We start from the raw sequence: 17,499 nt of genomic DNA, 5'->3' as shown, positions 1-17,499 counted from the left end.
GTCTTTTTATTTAAAAGAGTGGTAGCTAATGGAAAGAAGCTGAAAGTACCTTTATCAATCAGGACTTCCTCTTCATCAAAATTCACTGTCTCCTGTTAGCAAATTAAGCATTAACATGGGCGGGGAGCAGGGTATGAGCAATGAAATCAGTAAAAAGAGATAAATGTTATATTGGGCCATCTTATAATGAGGTTTTACAGCGTCGTCAGATATATCTTCTAAATTCAGAGAATCTGAACAAATAAGCTAAGAGTCAAATAAATGTGCGGCACCTCACTGTGAATTACCCTCTTTATCTTAACTGTCTTCTTTCCCTTGTTTAATCAATCTAAAAATCTCAGGACAAAATGACCAGCTATTGTTTGGAACTTGGCTTAGTCAGTTGACCATATCTGCCATTGATTTAGTAGTGGATGCATTCTTTTTTTATTTTTTATATTTCTTTTTTAGGGGCTGAATAGGGCAGGTTCTGGAGTCATGCAGAAAAGTGTTTTAATCCGGGTTTCCCACCATTACGTGTTGGGTAAATTTGGGCAAGTTACTTAACCTCTTGGAGCCTCAGTTTCCTTATATACAAAATGGGAATAATGGTAGTCATAGGGCTTTTGGGGAGGTTAAATGAGGCCAGGCCTGTCATGTAACAAGAGCTTTAATTTAACATAAGGGAATGAGTAAAATTCAGTGCCTCATTCTACAGGTAGCATGCTTCTATCCTTCCTTAGAACATTAGGAAAAATTAGTTCACTGCCTTAGCTACAGTCAAAACCAAATTGCCTTGTTCCAGCTTTCTACCAGGTGAAAAAATGTTTCAGCCTCCAAATCTCCTCTCCCTTCCTTCTTTTTTCAAACATTTGTGGAGTACAGACCCTGTGCCAGGTGAACTAGGATGCACAGATGAATATAAACCCAGTCCCTTCCATCACAAGATGCACAGTGTGGTGGGGGATACAGTATACCAGATTATAGAACACTGTGGGGTGGTCTGTGAAGTGGGCATTCAGGTGGAGGGTAAAGGAGAGAGGTCATGCTTTACAGTGTTGGAGCAGGAGATTGTTCTGGAAACTTTCCTTTCTGTGGCTGCTGTGTTCAGAGCTTCAGAAAAGATGTGTCTGGGAAAATTCTCAGGCATTTCTAGGGTCCCTCCTGGCCCCAGATCTTCACCAGAGTGGTTTCCTGTGGTCTGGAACTGGCACAGGGGGTCCAAGGCAAGGATTTCCCTTCTCTGGCTTTTATAAGAGCTAGCTGTTCAACCCTTTAGTTAGAGAAAGGGGTTTCCATAAGGCTTTCTGTTTACAACTGGCTCTCCCTTGTGTTAATTCTCATATCAGCCCTATAGAGTCAGTGCACACCTAAATTTCCCACAGTTTACAGAGGAGGAAAATGAAGAAGTTCAGAGAGGAGTGAGGGATGTCACCTAGTCACACAGCCAGGAAGGAACAGAGCTGTGATGGGAGCCATATCTAATGACTTCACATCTGAGTCCCTGTTCACTCTTCTGCTTTGAGTGGGGAAAAAGATTATTCTTAAATTAACCAATGAGAGGAAGCCTCCTCCTTTAGTTTGTAGCATTCAACATGATTTTATTGATCTAACTCTGCCTTCTTGATGGAATCTTGTTTTCCCCCTCCTTTAATTCCTCTTTTTTTCTTTCCTTGTCTATTTTTTGTCTGAATCAAAACAGGCATCAAAAAGAAATCTGTTCTATGGTTTCAACCCCAGAAAAATGTGAAAAACCTCATTCTGATGTCGAGCCAACACCAGCGTCATCCCTAAATATGTTGCACTTAGCAGAGGATCTTTCAAATCAAAAGATTCAGAAAAAGAAAGTCCTTCACGCAGGTATCAGTGAACAAAATGGTTTGATTCTCATTACTGGTTTTCCTTCGATGCAAGAAAGTAGAATAAAACTAAATCCACATAATATTTTATTTTTTTAATAATATTTTTTATTATGTTAGTCACCATACAGTACATCCCTGGTTTTTGATGTAGAGTTCAGTGATTCATTATTTGTACATAACACCCAGTGCACCATGCAATACGTGCCCTCCTTACTACCCATCACCAGTCTATCCCAATCCCCCACCCCCTCCCCTCTGAAGCCCTCAGTTTGTTTCTCAGAGTCCGTAGTCTCTCATGCTTCATTCCCCCTTCTGATTACCCCCCCCCTTTCTTTATCCCTTTCTTATTTTAAAAGGAACCTAAACCTGTGGGGTTTTTTGATTTTGTTTTTGCTTTATTGACATATAATCAACACAAACATTATATTGGTTTTAGGAGTACAACATAACGACTTGATATTTGTATATATTGAAGGGCGATCACCACAGTAAGTTTAGGTATCATCTGTCACCACACGTAGTTACAAAAGCATTTTTTTCTTATGATGAAGACTTATAAGATCTGTGCTCTTAGCAATTTTCAAATATGCAATAAAGTATTAACTATAGTCACCATGCTGTACATCACATCCCCATGACTTTATTTATTTTATAACTGGAGGTTTGTATCTTTAGACCCTCTTCACCCATTTTGCCCACTTCCCCATCCCCCGCTTCTGGCAAGAGCCTGCTCTTTGCATCTATGAGCTTGTTTTAGGGTTTTTTTGTTTTTTGTTTTTTTGTGGTTGTTTTTGTTTTTGTTTTTAGATTCCACATATAAGCGAAATCATATAGTATTTGTCTTTCTCTGCTTAAGTTATTTCACTTAGCATAATGCACTCAAAATCCATCCATTCATGTTGTGGCAAATGGCAAGATCTCTTTCTTTTTATGGCCGAATCATAGTGTGTGTGTGCGTGTGTGTGTGTGTGTGCATGTGTGTGTGTGTAGGGTTTATATATTTCCTCTTCTTTATCCATTCACCTATTGATGGACACTTAGGCTGCTTCCATATCTTCGCTATTGTAAATAATGCTGCAGTGAACCTGGGGGTGCATATATCTTCTTGAGTTAGTGTTTTTGTTTTCTTTGGCTAAATATCCAGAAGTAGAATTGCTGAATGATATGGTAGTTCTAATTTTTTGAGGAACCTCTATACTAGTTTCCATCGTGGTTGCACCAATTTACATTCCCACCAGCAGTGCACAAGGGTTCCCTTTTCTCCACATCTTCACCAGTACCTGTTATTTGTCTTTTTGATTCTAGCCATTCTAACAGGTATGAGGTGATATCTTCTTGTCGTTTTGATTTACATTTCCCCAATGATGAGTGATGTTGAGCATCTTTTCATGTGTCTGTTGGCCATCTGTATGTCTTCTTTAGCAAAATATCTGCTCAGGTTCTATGCCCATTTATTAATTGAATTATTTGGGGTTTTTTGGTGTTGAAATCTTCATATTTTTTGTTATTAAGCCCTAATCAGATATACCATTTGCAAATATCTTCTCGCATTCTGTAGATTGCCTTTTCATTTTGTTCATGATTTCCTTCATTGTGCAGAGCTTTTTATTTTGATGTAGTCACAATAGTTTAATTTTGCTTTTGTTTCCCTTGCCAGAGGAGATATATCTAAAAAAAAAAAAAAAAAAAGTCTTTGTGGCCAATGTCAAAGAAAGTACTGCCTATATGTTTTCTTCCAGGAGTTTTATGGCTTCAGGTCTCAAGTTTAGGTCTGTAATCCATTTTTTGAGTTTATGTTTGTGTATGGTGTGAGAAAGTTGACCAGTTTCATTCTCTTGAATGTAGCTGTCCAGTTTTCCCAGCACCATTTGTCAGAGAGACTTTTTCCCACTCTATATTCTCCTGTGTCATAGATTAATTGACCATAAAAGTGTCAGTTTTCTCTGGACTCTGTTCTGTTCCATTGATTTGTGTGTCTGTTTTTGTGCCAGTAACATACTTTTTTGATATGTATAGCTTTGTAGTATGTCTTGAAATCTGGGATTGTGATACCTCCAGCTTTGTTTTTATTTTTCAAGATTGCTTTTGCTATTTAGGGTCTTTTGTGGTTCCATACAAATATCAGTATTATTTGTTCTCTGAGAAAAATATTGTTGGTATTTTGATAGGGATTACATTAAATCTGTAAATTGCTTTGGGTAGTATGGACATTTTCACAATATTTGTTCTTCCAATCCATGAGCAGGGAATATTTTACCATTTGTGTTGTCTTCAATTTCTTCTATCAGTGATTTATAGTTTTTGGAGTACAGGTCTTTCACCTCCTTGTTGATAAATTTATTCCTAGGTATTTCATTCTTTATGGGGTAGTTGTAAATGGGATTGTTTTCTTTAATTTCTCCTTTAGCTATTTCATTATTAGTGTATAGAAATGCAGGGGCGCCTGGGTGGCTCAGTCATTAAGCGCCTGCCTTTGGCTCAGGGCGTGATCCCAGAGTCCTGGGATCGAGCCCCACATCAGTCTTCTTCGCTGGGAGCCTGCTTCTTCCTCTCCCACTCCCCCTGCTTGTGTTTCCTCTCTCGCTGGCTGTCTCTCTCTCTGTCAAATACATAAATAAAAGTCTTTAAAAAAAAAGAAATGCAATAGATTTCTGTATATTAATTTTGTATCCTGCAACTTTACTGAACTCACTTATCAGTTCTAGTAGTTTTTTGGTGGAGACTTTTGGATTTTCTATATAAAGTATCATGTCATCTGCAAATAGTGAACATTTCACATCTTTACCAATTTGTATGCCTTTTATTTCTTTTTCTTACCTAATTGCTGTGGCTAAGACTTCCAGGACTATGTTGAATAAAAGTGGTGAGATTGGACATCCTTGTCTTGTTCCGGATCTTAGAGGAAAAGTTCTCAATTTTTCACCATTGAGTATGGTGTTAGCTGTGGTTTTTCTCATATATGGCTTTTATTATGTTAAGACATGTTCCCTCTAACCCTACTTTGTCAAGAGTTTTTATCATGAATGGAGTTTTTATCATTTGTGCTTTGTCAAATACTTTTTCTGCATCTATTGACATGATCCATATGGTTTTTATCCTTTCTCTTGTTAATGTGATGTATCACATTGATTTGTGAATATTGAAAGACCCTTGCATCCTGGGAATAAATCCTACTTGATTGTGGTGAATGATTTTTTTAATGTATTATTGAATTTTGTTTGCTAATATTCTGTTGAGGATTTTTGTATCTGTGTTCATCAGAGATATTGACCTATAGTTTTCTCTTTTTTTAGTGTCTTTATCCTGTTTTGGTATCAGAGTAATGTTGGCCTTGTAGAATGAATTTGGAGCTTTCCTTCCTCTTCTATTTTTTGGAATGGTTTGAAAAGAATAGGTATAACTTCTCTTTAAATATTTGGTAGAATTCACCTGTAAGCCATCTGGTCCTGAACTTTTATTTGTTGGGGGTTTTTGATTACTCATTCTATTTCATTGCTGGTAATTGCTCTGTTCAAATTTTTGATTTCTTCCTGATTCAGTTTTGGAAGTTTATATGCTTCTAGGAATATGTCCATTTCTTCTAGGTTGTCCAATTTGTTGGCACGTAATTTTTCATAATATTCTCTTATAATTCTTTGCATTTTTGTAGTATTGGTTGTTATTTCTCCTCCTTCAGTTTCCTCTTTTATTTGAGTTCTCTTCCTTTTTTTTTTTAATGAGTTTAGCTTAAAGGTTTATCAATTTTGTTGATCTTTTCAAAGAACCAGCTCCTGGTTTTATTGATTTATTTTTGGTCTGTATTTCATTTATTTTTGCTGTAATCTTTATTATTTCCCTCCTCCTACTGGCTTTGGGCTTTGTTTGTTCTCCTCTTTCCAGCTCTTTTAGTTATGTAGTTAGGTTGGGTTGTTGTGAGCCTTTTGTTTGTTTGTTTGTTTGTATAAACTGTGAGTTGTACATTTTTTTGTATAAAGTATGAGTTTACATTAAGATTTTTTCCCTATAGATGTTGCTCTAGCACCATTTGTTGAAAAGGCTATACTTACACTTATTCCATTGAATTAATTTTGTATCTTTACCAGAAATCAGCTGGGTATATCTGTGTGGGTTAAATCTAGGTTTTATACTTCTGTTCCATTGATCTTTGTTTCTGTTTCTCTACCAATACCACAATATCTTGATTAATGTTGCTACATGCCTTATTATCAAGTGCCATGATTCCTCCAACTTTATTTCTCTTTTGCAAAAGTATTTTAGCTATTTTGGGGGGCCTAAAGTTTTGTTTAAATTTTAGAACGTGGTTATGTATTTAAAGAAAACCTTTCTAGGATTTTGACATGAATTGCATTGAATCTATAGATTGATTTGGGGACAACTCACATCTTTATGATGTTGATTCATCCAGTCTGTGAACACAACTCATGAATATGACCATATATTAGGTCTTCTTTGTTGTCTTGCAGCAACATTTTGTAATTTCCAGCTTAGAGATCCTGTACAATGTTTTATTAACTATATGCCTAATTATTTCATTGTATTTGGAGTGATTGTAAATGGTATTTGTTTTTTTAATATAGGTTTCCATATGTTCATTAGGTCATTATATTCATTAGTCTATCAAAATGCAATTGATTTTGTGTGTTGATCCTGTAACTGGCAACTTTACTGGACTCAGTAGTTCTAGGAATTGTGTGTGTGTGTGTGGGTGTGGGTGTGGGTGTGGGTGTGAGTGATATGTGCTTGTGGATCTCTTGCCATTTTCTGCATAGACAATATGTCATCTACAAATAGGGACAGTTTCATCTTCCTTTCCAATCTCTATGACTTTATTTATTTTTCTTGTCTTATTGCAGAAGTTAGAACTTCTAGGACTCTGTTGAATAAGAGTGATAAGAGTGGGCATTCTGGCCTTTTTCCCAGTCTTAAGGGAAAAGATAATTCAGTCTTTCACCATTGTGAATGATATTAACTGTAAATATTCTTTATCTGTAGGTATTCTTTCTGCAGATATTCTTTATCAAGTTAAGGATGTTCCCCTCATTTTTAATTTTCTGAGAGTTTTTATGATGGATGGGTGCTGAATTTTGTCAAATGCTTTTGCTGCATCAATTGATACATGATTTTTCTTCTTTAGTCTGTTGATATGTGGATTACTGATTATTTTCAAATGTTAACCAACCTTGTATGTCTGGAATATTTTTCACTTCCATATTTTCTCTGTGTATAACTCTTTTAATACCTTGCTGGATTTGGTTTGCTAATACTCCATTGTGGGTTTTTATATCTAAGTACATGAAGAATATTGGTCTATAGTTTTTCTTTTTTCTTAGTTCTGTTTTTTCCACAGTTTTAAATTGATGTGTAGTTGATATATAATACCATATTAGCTTTAGGTGTACACCATAGTAATTTCACATTTATATACATCACAAAGTCACCGTCACAAAGTGATCACAATAAATCCAGCTACTATTTCACCATACAAAGTTGTTACTTATTATTAAACATATTCCCTATGCTGCACATTGCATTACCTATCTTATTTATTTTATAACTGGACGTTTGTACCTTTTAATCCTCTTCTCTTATTCCCTTCCTGCCCTACACCCTTCCCCTCTAGCAACCACCAGATTGTTCTCTGTATTTATGAGTCTGTTTCTATTGTTTTGTTTGTTTTTCTTTTTCATCATATTTATGTAAATTTTTTAAAAATTTGAGTATAGTTAACACACAATATTACATTAGTTTCAAGTATATAACATAGCTATTCAATTCTTCACACTGTTTTTGCCTGGTTTTGGTGTCAAGTTAATATTATCCTCCTCAAATGAGTTGAGAAGTTGTTCCTCCTCTTTTGTTCTTGGAAGAAATTGGTATAATTCTTTTTTGAATATTTGGTAAAATTATCATGGAGCCATTTGGGCCTGGAGATTTTTTCCCAGGGCTTCTTTATTAAGAATTCAGTTTTAAAAGATGGTTTTAGGGCTATTAATGTTTATTTTATCTTGGTTGAATTTTGGCAGTTGGTAGTTTTTAAGGATGTGGTCTATTTTTCCTAAGTTATCAAATCTATCAGTGCAAAGTTATTTACTGTATTCCTTTTTTACCTTTTAAATGACTGCAAGATCTATAGTAATGTCCACTGTACTGTTTCTGATATTAGTGCTCTGTCTGTCCTCTCTCTCTCATTTTCTCTTTCTCATTCTCTTTTTCAGTCTTGCTAGAGGTTTAATCAGATTTATTGGTGCTCTCTTCCCCTAAAAACAGCTTCATCTAACTGATTATCTCTAATGTTTTATTTTCAATTTCATTGATTTCTGCTCTTTATTGTTTCCTCCCTTCTGCCTGCTTTAGTTTTGTTTTGTTCTTTTTTTCCTAATTTCTTGAGTTAGGAACTTATCATTGATTCGAGATACTTCCTCATTTCCAACATAAGCATTTAGTGCAAAAATTTCTCTCCCAGCACTGTTTTAGCTGCATCTCACATATTTAGATTTGTTGTGTTTTTGTTTTCTTTCAGTTCTAAGTATGTTTCTTTCCTTTAAGGCCTTCCTCTTTAACCCATGGATTATTTACAAGTGTGTTGTTTAATTCCACATGTTTAGAGTTTCTCCTGTTGTCTTTCTGTAATCACTTTCTGGTTTGAGTCCACTATGGTCAAAGAACACACTGTATGATTTCAATTCTTTTAAATTAGTTGGAATCTGTTATAATGACTAATAGTCTGTCTTCGTAAAGTATGAAGATATGTTTTGTGGGCACTAGAAAGATATGTGTATTCTGTTGTTACTGGGGGTAGTAGTCTGTCTATGTTAGTTGGATCCTGCTGGTTGACTGTGTTCTCTGTCCGTGCTGATTTTGAGTCTAGTAGTACTTTCACTTTTTGAGAGGAAATTATGAGGCCCTTAAATATATTTGTTGCTTTGTCTCTTTTTCCTTTGAGCTCTATCAATTTTATTTAACTTCATGTATTTTAAGACTCTGGAACTTTACATCAAAAACTAGGGATGTTCTGTATAGTGACATAATATAATAAAAAATTATTATATAAAAAAAGAGGGCACTTGTTGTGAACTCCAGGTGATATATGTAAGTGTTGAATCACTATATTGTACACCTGAAATTGATATTACACTGTATGTTGATTATACTTCAATTAAAAAAATAAGCAGAAAAAAAAAAGACTCTTTGGTTTATGTGTGCCCATTTAGAATCTATGTTTTCCTGGTAGATTGACCCCTTTATTATGTAAATTTTCTTTGCTGTATTTTATCAGGTATTAATATTAGCCACTCCAGTTTTTTGTTAATATTTTCATGGTATATCATCTTCTATCCTTTTACTTTCTTTTATTATTATTATATTCAGTTAGCCAACATATAGTACATCATTAGTTTTTGATGTAGTGTTCAACAATGCATTAGTTGCATATAACACCCAGTGCTCATCACAACACGTGCCCTCGTTAATACCCATCCTTTTACTTTCAATCTACCAGTGTTGTACTTAAATTTCTTGGGGCACCTGAGTGGTATAGTTGGTTGAGCATCCAACTCTTGGTTTTGGCTCAGCCATGATCATGGGATTGAGCCCTGTTGTTGGGCTCCACACTCAGCTCAGAGTCTGCTTAAGACTTTCTCTCCTTCTTATTTGCCTTTCCCTGCCTGTGCTCATGCAAGCACATGCTCTCTCTCTCAAATAAATAAATCTTAAAAAAAAATAAATTTCTCTTAAGTAGCATATAGTTTGATGGTGTTCTTTTATCCACTCTGCCAGTATGTTTTTTGATTAGTAGTATTAGATATTTACATTTAAAGTAATAATTGATATGTTAGCACTTCTGTTATTTTATTATTTTCTATTTATTTTCATTGGTCTTGTTCCTCTTTCTTTTTTCTTGCCGTCCTTCAGGTTACTTTTTTTTTTTTTAATAATATTTTTTTTAGGGGCGCCTGGGTGGCACAGCGGTTAAGCGTCTGCCTTCGGCTCAGGGCGTGATTCCAGCGTTATGGGATCGAGCCCCACATCAGGCTCCTCCGCTATGAGCCTGCTTCTTCATCTCCCACTTCCCCTGCTTGTGTTTCCTCTCTCGCTGGCTGTCTCTCTCTGTTGAATAAATAAATAAAATCTTTAAAAAAAAATAATGTTTTTTAATTATATTATGTTATTCACCATACAGTACATCCCTGGTTTTTGATGTAAAGTTCCATGATTCATTACTTGTGTATAACACCCAGTGCACCATGCAGTACATGCCCTCCTTAATACCCATCACCAGCCTATCCCATTCCCCCACCACCCTCCCCTCTGAGGACTCTGGGAAACATCCTTCAGGTTACTTGAACATTTTTTACAATTCTGTCATGGTTTACTTGTAGTTTTTAAAAAATTTCTCTCTTTGTATGATTTTTGTAATTGTTTCTCTGGGTATGACAGCATACATAAGTGACTTGTAAAAGTCTACAGGTGTCAGCATTTTACCACTTCGTGTGAGTGTTGAAATCTTACTTCAATTTAGAAAATTTCAAATTTATTTATATTCCCCAGGTTTCAATACCATTATCTTGAGTATTAGGTGGTGTTATAATGTCTGTTCCAGTCATTTTGAAGGATTGGTCTGTTAGCCACAGTTTTTTTGTTTTGTTTTGTTTTGTTTATTTTACCATGTGTAGAAAGGCTTTTATTTTCTCTTAATTCTTGAAGGACAATTTTACCTTCAGAATTTACAGTCAATTGTTCTTTCTTTTTTGTGGTTGAAAAATAGTGAAGCCCCTCTTTGGGGCCTCCTTCATTTAAAATGTGAAATTTTCTGTCATTCAAACTGATGTTCCCTTAGGTAATGTGTCTTTTCTCTCTGGCTACTTTCAAGATCTTTCCCTTTGTTTCTGACATTCAAATGTTTAACTGTAATACATCTTGGCATGGATTTCCTTGGGTTTATTCTGTTTGGTGTTTGTTCAACTTCTTGAATCTGTACATTGTGTCTTTCACCAAATTTGGAAAGTTTTCATCTACTATTTCTTCAAGAAGTCTATCTGTTCTACTTTCTGTCTCCCTGTCCTTTTGAGACCCTGATGATATGAATGTTGGATATTTTGTTATTATCCTACAGGTCTCTGAGTCTCTGTTTATCTTGTGTCAATATATTTTTTTTCTCTGTTGTTAAAATTGGCTGAGTTCTAGTTTTCTCTCTGTCTTCAAGTTCTCTGATATGATCCCCTGTCATCTCTGCTCTACTATTGAGCCCATCCAGCAAGTTTTTTTATTTGTTATTTTTTAGCTCTTCAATTTCCACTTGGAAACTTTTACAACTTCTGTTTCTTAGCTGAGATTTTCTATTTGTTCATTTGTTTCAAGAGAATTTGTAATTAATTGTTGAAGCATTTTTATGACAGCTTCTTTGAAATCCTTATCAGATAATCCCAACTTCTGATTCATCATTCATTCTGTTGGCATCATTTGCTTGTCTTTCTCATTTAAAGTATGATTTTCATGGTTCTTGCTGTGATGGGTAATTTTTTATAGTATTCTGAACATTTTGTCTATTATGAAAGGGACTCTGGATCCTATTTAGATCTTTTATTTTAGGAAGTAGTTGCCCTGTTTACAGCTGGCACATAGACCTTGGCCTGATTCTGTGGGGCCGTGGTTCCAATGGTAATTTAATTTTCACAGCCTTCGTGATATTATTTTGGTGCTTGGTTTGCTGGTGTTAGTGAAGCTACTACTGGTCCCTGCTGGTGCTGCCTGAGGGAGGAGCAGGAGTTTCCTCCGGCCAGGAGGCTAGATGTCTCTCAGTGGGGAAAAATTGTGGTAGCTTCCCCACTGCTATCTTTTGAGTGTTTTCATGTCTGTGGGCAAGGGAGGAGAGCCTTGAACCTACAGAGGCCAAGGGGCTTCCTGGTATGGGCCACTTGCCATAGCTGGCTCAATCTTGCATGATCTGTCCACTTGTCGTGGTATCTCTGTACAAGGGAGGAATATCTTAGGCTCATGTGAACACAGTGGCTTCCCATACCAGGCCACTTGTGTAGCCTGCCTGCCCATTCCAGTAAACCTGAGTTTTGCTAGAAATGCTACTTGCCACTTGCCCTAAACATTTTAATGGCCTTTTGCTTCTTCCACTGTTTCACTTAGACTTGTGACTGTTGCTATTGATAGGCATCCCTGTCCTGAATTTTTATTCTGTTTCAATTTTTAACATAGAAGGGTAATGAAATGTAGTGACTGACTACAGAACTTGGGGAGTAGTTAAGTACTTGAATCCACTGCCAGATAAATGTTTTTATTCATTATTTTCAGAATTTGGGAATAGTACAGTTTTTATGTTTGGAGACTTTTGGAGCTAAATTTTATTTTCATTTTGGCACACCTGTTGTTTTGCCTAATGATTTTGGTCAAAGTGGCCTGCCAGAGTTCAGCTCTCCTATGTGGATCATTTATCTCTTTTACTCACAGACATAGCTCCCAATGAAATTTATCCTTTTTAATTCCTGGTTGCAGAGGCAATCAAGACAAGACTCACCCTGTTATTGCCTAGAAAAATAATGAATAACACGTAGCACAGTCCTTTCTCTATGTACAGAGACCACTGGTGTTAACTTTCTATGAAAAGGACAATTTATGGATCATTAGCTCATCTTCAGTCTGATGATCTAGTTTCTTATAGGAGAGGCTAAGTCCCTTCTTGTTGAAAACAAGGACACAACTCATTCATGAATACTACGTAAAGCCTTGGTACTTGTGCCTCCAAATTGTGACGTACAGGACACATTTACAATTAATGTGGTTTCTGTAACTGCATATGAAAAATAATCAAGATGTCTTATTACAAGCTCATTACCTTCTATATAACACAGATTAGTTGTCTATATTTGATAAGTATCTATTTGCTCATTAAAGGACTGCAATCTGTGAATATGGTGAGGCATCACTCCTAGGATTATGTTATGTTGACCTTAAGCCAACGTTGTCTAAGAGAGCCCAGTATACTCACATGAGCTCTTAAAAAGAGGAGCTTTTTCCAGTCGGTGACAGAAAAGAAAGAGAGACTTGAAGCACGAGGGGAATTCAGTGCGCCATTGCTAGCTTGAAGGTGGAGGGCTACATGGGTAGTAATGTGGGTGCTTAGGGAGCTGAGAGCCGCCCTGATGGTCATCAAGGATAGAGGGACCTCAGTCCCACGGCTACAAGGAAATGAGTTCTGCCAACAACTTGAATGAGCTTGGAAGTAGATCTCTCTCAAAGAGGGGCAGAGCTTGAGCTCAGATAAGTGGAATAAGCCTTAACTGCAGCATTTAGTTGGTGGCAGAAACTGTCCTCTGAGGTTTGGAATCTGTATTCTTTTTTTAAGGACCCAAGGAAATAGGTGCATCTAGTAAGCTATCTCCTTTTGTCCCAAATTGCTTTAACCCATTTCCCTTTGATACCAACAGAATCAACCAAAACCAGCCTGCTCAGAAGCCGGATGTCCAGCCTCAAGAGCTCAGCTTGCAGTGAGAGGACCGACAGCCTTTCCACTTCCAGCAGCTGGAACACTCCAAGTGACAGAGGCAAGCCAGAGAGGGTCTCTATGTCAGGAAGCACAAGCCAGCCTCCCTTTGCCAAGTGTGTCTGCTCCTAAAAAGCTGGGTGTAGATACATTTCGGGGGAAACAAATCATTTTTAATCATGATTTACTCCTTGTAAATCATGTCTGCTTGCTATAGTGAACTGGATTTTCTTAGACTGAGATTTGCAATTACTGTTCCTGGACGCTTAATATATAAGTGGCTCACGTAACTCTGGTGCTAGTGTAGTGCCTGCTGCCAGTCTGTGGTTTGAACATGAAAATCTAATACTTCACAGTTGGTTTATTTTCTTCCCTTCATTCACAGGTGGTGACATCTGATGAGCCCCTCTCTGGTCCATATTGTCAGACTTTGGGGGGCTAAATGTGAGGAAAATATGATTTTCCTCTCAAATTTTATTATAAGAATGAAATCCTTACTCTTAAAATAGCAAATTTCTAAGAGTTTAATTCCTGTAGGACTTTTCCCTGTATTTCAAATAGTTGATAACTAGTAAATCAAACTAATGACACAGATACGCTCAATCAATTCCCTATGTAGGAGGAAGTGACTGAGTGACAAGTGTACGCTCACTCCATCATAGCTGAATCTAACCTTATGTTCTTTAGTGCTGATCACTGTGATGTCTTTTCCTCTGTTTCAATTAACCTGTCATAGTCCCTAGGTCTGCCATATGCATGGTTCTTAAAGGGCTTATCATATGATAAGTAGGGTATGATTTCTTAGATGTTTAACCAACTCACTCCCAAACACCCCTCCTTCTAGGTGCTGCCGATTGAACCAGCTAATATTTCTTTTCATTTATAAGTCCAAGTTTATATAAGGGTATATATTAAAAGCCCCAAATATTGATTTGAAAATGTGTATCTACAACTAAACAGGATCCAATAGGGATTTTGGTTTTCCATACAGAGTGGAGGAACCACAAAGCAAACTATCAAAAACTAAAATGTTGATCAAAGTTCTTTTGTATAATTTGGGGGCAGTCTAATGAGGGCAATATTGCACAATCATTGGTTAATGGCATTCTCATTTAACATTTTAAAAGTGTGTTTTCTGGGGAATGAGAGAATGAATGTCTCGTTCTTCCATGGAGAGGGATCTCAATGGATATGGAATGAAGTAGTTAAGCAAAACAATGATAGGGCCATATTCATCATGCATTGGTCTTACATATATTGGAAATTATACGACTGTCATTTCTCCTTCCACAGAGAAAAGCATTCTGCTGACAAATGAATACCTAGATGGCAAATCATTAGGAATAGTGAGTCGAGAAGGAAAACAGGTTCATGACCGAGAGTGAGTACTTTAATTTTACCAGGGAAGTTTTGTTATGTTTTTATTACAAGGTTTAAAGCATCATAGTCTGTGTTCTTATTTCTTCAAGTATGTCTTCAGAAAACTGGCTCAAGACCCATGGCTTGGTTGCCAAGAAACTCACCGTCATGGATGCCTTGTCCGTGACAGCGGTCCCTCACATCCCCACCTATGTTCCCATTCTGGACAAGCATGTTGTTTCCAAGGTCTTTGATGAGGTAAGACTGATTTTCTATCTGTCCCTGCCTGACATATTTTTCACTTCCGGTTCAAAAAAAAAATGTAGTTCTCTTTGGTTTTGTACAGTTATAACAGAAATGTATGTCAGCCATTGAGAAGAAAATTATTTGTGAAGATAGTAAAAAAGAGAAAAGCTCTTAAGAAGCTTTGTTTTTAAGCTGAGAAGAAATTGGCCTTTGTTGGGTTGGCAGTTCACGGCTGGTTGCTGGTGGGTGGCAGAATGGAGCTGCAAAATGTTTGAAAAGCTTCTCAGAGTCGTGAGTCATGAGTGAACATCATCCAGTATCAGAGAACCAGGGGAGAACTAGTGGGAGACTATGTCCTCCCTTTGCTTACCTTCTCTTCTTAAATATAGTGGCATCTTTTCTTTTTTTCTTTTTTTTTTTTAAAGATTTATTTATTGAAAAAGAGCATATGTGTGCCTGCATGAGTGGGGGGAGGGCAGAGGGAGAGAATCTCAAGCAGACTCCCACTGAGCTTGGAGTCCAACAGGGGCTCGATCTCATGGACCCATGAGATCAGGACCTGAACTGAAACCAGGAGTCAACCCCCTTAGCCAGCTGAGCCACCAGGCAACTGCAGTGGCATCTTTTCCATCATAAAATCTCCAAAGGAAAAAGAGAAAGAGGGAGGGAGCAAGGGAGAGCCGAGGCAGAGAGAGAGAGAGAGAGAGAGAGAGAGAGAGATTGAGAGAGACTGAGAGTGAACCAGAGCCAAAGAACCATAAGAGAGTGACAGTCATGTCTTGGAAGGGGAAAAAGCAGTGGGAGGTTGTGGTAGGGTTAAATGTGGAGGAAGGCCAAATAAATACTGAAAAGTTTCCCTTGAATTGGGCAACTAGAAGGTCCTTGCCCTTAGCAAAAACAGATTGAGTGGAGTAGCCAGGCTGTTCAAGGTTGAGGAACACACAAAAAACAAGGGTATGAGGATCAAACCCCAGTGCTTCTGGGCAAATACAGTGGCAGCTAATGATTTAAATAGAAACATATCAGGCTTTGTGGTCACTAAATGGAAATAGTATCCTTAAAAGAACCTATCTCATCCTGAAATGGTTACAGAAGAAATGTAGGGTGTTTGGGATTTGCTTCGGAATCATTGGGATGGTGAGAGTTGTTGGGAGAGGAGAGGAATAGATAAAAGAAGATTGGCCGTGAGTTGATAACTGTTGAATTTGCATAATAAGAATATTGAATCAGGGGAAGCTCATTCTACTGTTCTCTCTGCTTTTTTACATAGTTTTGATTTTCCATAATAGAAAATTGAAAAAAAAAAAAGGCAGGAAACCTTTTTTTAAAAAGGCTTTATTTAACTGGTCTTGTTGTATTTGGGAGAAGCAGTAGAATTGGTGAATTTTTCCTCTTAGTCACATTGAAGACATTACACTCATGGAGTTCAGCGTGCACCCTGCTTTGGCTCGACCAGTGAGTTTTGCTCGGGAGGTTGTGTGTGATTGATGCTATATTCTTGACGACTGTGCCTCACGGTGCGTGGTTCTGTCCCTGGCTGAGACCTTGTGACTGGCAGCTTCCATTTGTATCTCTAGTGAACTCTAACCCGATTAGTCAGATAATGTATCACTTGAACTTGACTTCTTCTAGAAGCAACAGAGAGAAACTGAACACTGATTGATTTCTTCTTGGAAGTTTGGTGGCAGCTTTTCCTATTCTGTGCATTTATTTTATTAATATTCTTCAGTTTTATTTGGAATAAGATGTATTTAGTGAACTCTACCGAGAAGTAGAATTTTCTTGTGCTTATCATGTCTCCTTCTAAGCCTTCCAATCACCTAAAACATAGAAAAGTAAATTTCTCAAAAAAGAAATATGATAGGGTAAGGAAGTACAAACATAAAATCAAAGGAAGAAACCATAAGGGAAAGATTTATAGATTGAATACAGAAAAATGTTATATTGGATAAAAACATATAAATAAAATGAAGCAGAGCTCAGAAAAATATTTATACATATACAAGAAAGAGTTATAGGAGTAATGTCTTAAATATGTTTTTGTGTGTGCATCCATATAAACCAGTGGTGTGTGTGTGTGTATAAATCAGTGTTCTATCCACAGAACAACATACATGTACATGTGCCCAGACCATAAAAGAATAAAAAAATGATAAATACCTCATTGGAAAATCTAGGGGGATAAATTAAAAAAAAAATCAAAACCCCATAGAAAAATATTTCTTAGCTGGTAAGCAAATATATGCATTGAGAAAAAAAATGCAAACTGAAAAACAATTAGACAACTACCCTACCACCACCATCAAATTTGTAAGGTTAAAAAATACTAATAAACAAACAAACACAAATACTAATGAACAGTGATGGCAAGATTAGGATGAAATGAGAACTTTTATATCCTGCTGGTGGGAGTATAAATTGCTGCATCCTTGGCAATGCACTCAGAGGTGTTAGAGCATACAGCCTTTCCCCCAGTGAGTGCATATGTAGATATCTCATAATCAGAAATACCGATACATACATTCAAAGAATAGTTAGTGCTGCCTTATATCTAACAATGAG

General features: G+C 36.8%; 1 protein-coding gene across 12 annotated transcripts in view; it reads left to right on the top strand.

Annotated features, from left to right (window-relative positions):
- VWA3B (von Willebrand factor A domain containing 3B) overlaps window positions 1-17,499 on the top strand; it is a 215,316-nt gene that overhangs the window by 135,106 nt on the left and 62,711 nt on the right. For all 12 annotated transcript variants that reach the window (XR_007190847.2, XR_006408145.3, XR_006408143.3 and 9 more), the window contains 4 exons: window positions 1,682-1,839; window positions 13,277-13,393; window positions 14,626-14,713; window positions 14,802-14,949. Coding sequence is in view for 9 of the 12 variants with exons in the window: in XM_044378496.3 (XP_044234431.2) it covers window positions 1,682-1,839; window positions 13,277-13,393; window positions 14,626-14,713; window positions 14,802-14,949 (511 nt within the window). In the remaining 3 variants the exon portion in view is untranslated. The remainder of the gene's footprint in view (window positions 1-1,681; window positions 1,840-13,276; window positions 13,394-14,625; window positions 14,714-14,801; window positions 14,950-17,499) is intronic.

Source organism: Ursus arctos, unplaced genomic scaffold (genome assembly GCF_023065955.2).
Source record: "Ursus arctos isolate Adak ecotype North America unplaced genomic scaffold, UrsArc2.0 scaffold_8, whole genome shotgun sequence".
Lineage (NCBI taxonomy): Eukaryota > Metazoa > Chordata > Mammalia > Carnivora > Ursidae > Ursus > Ursus arctos.
This window is presented reverse-complemented; position numbering and strand designations above follow the sequence as displayed.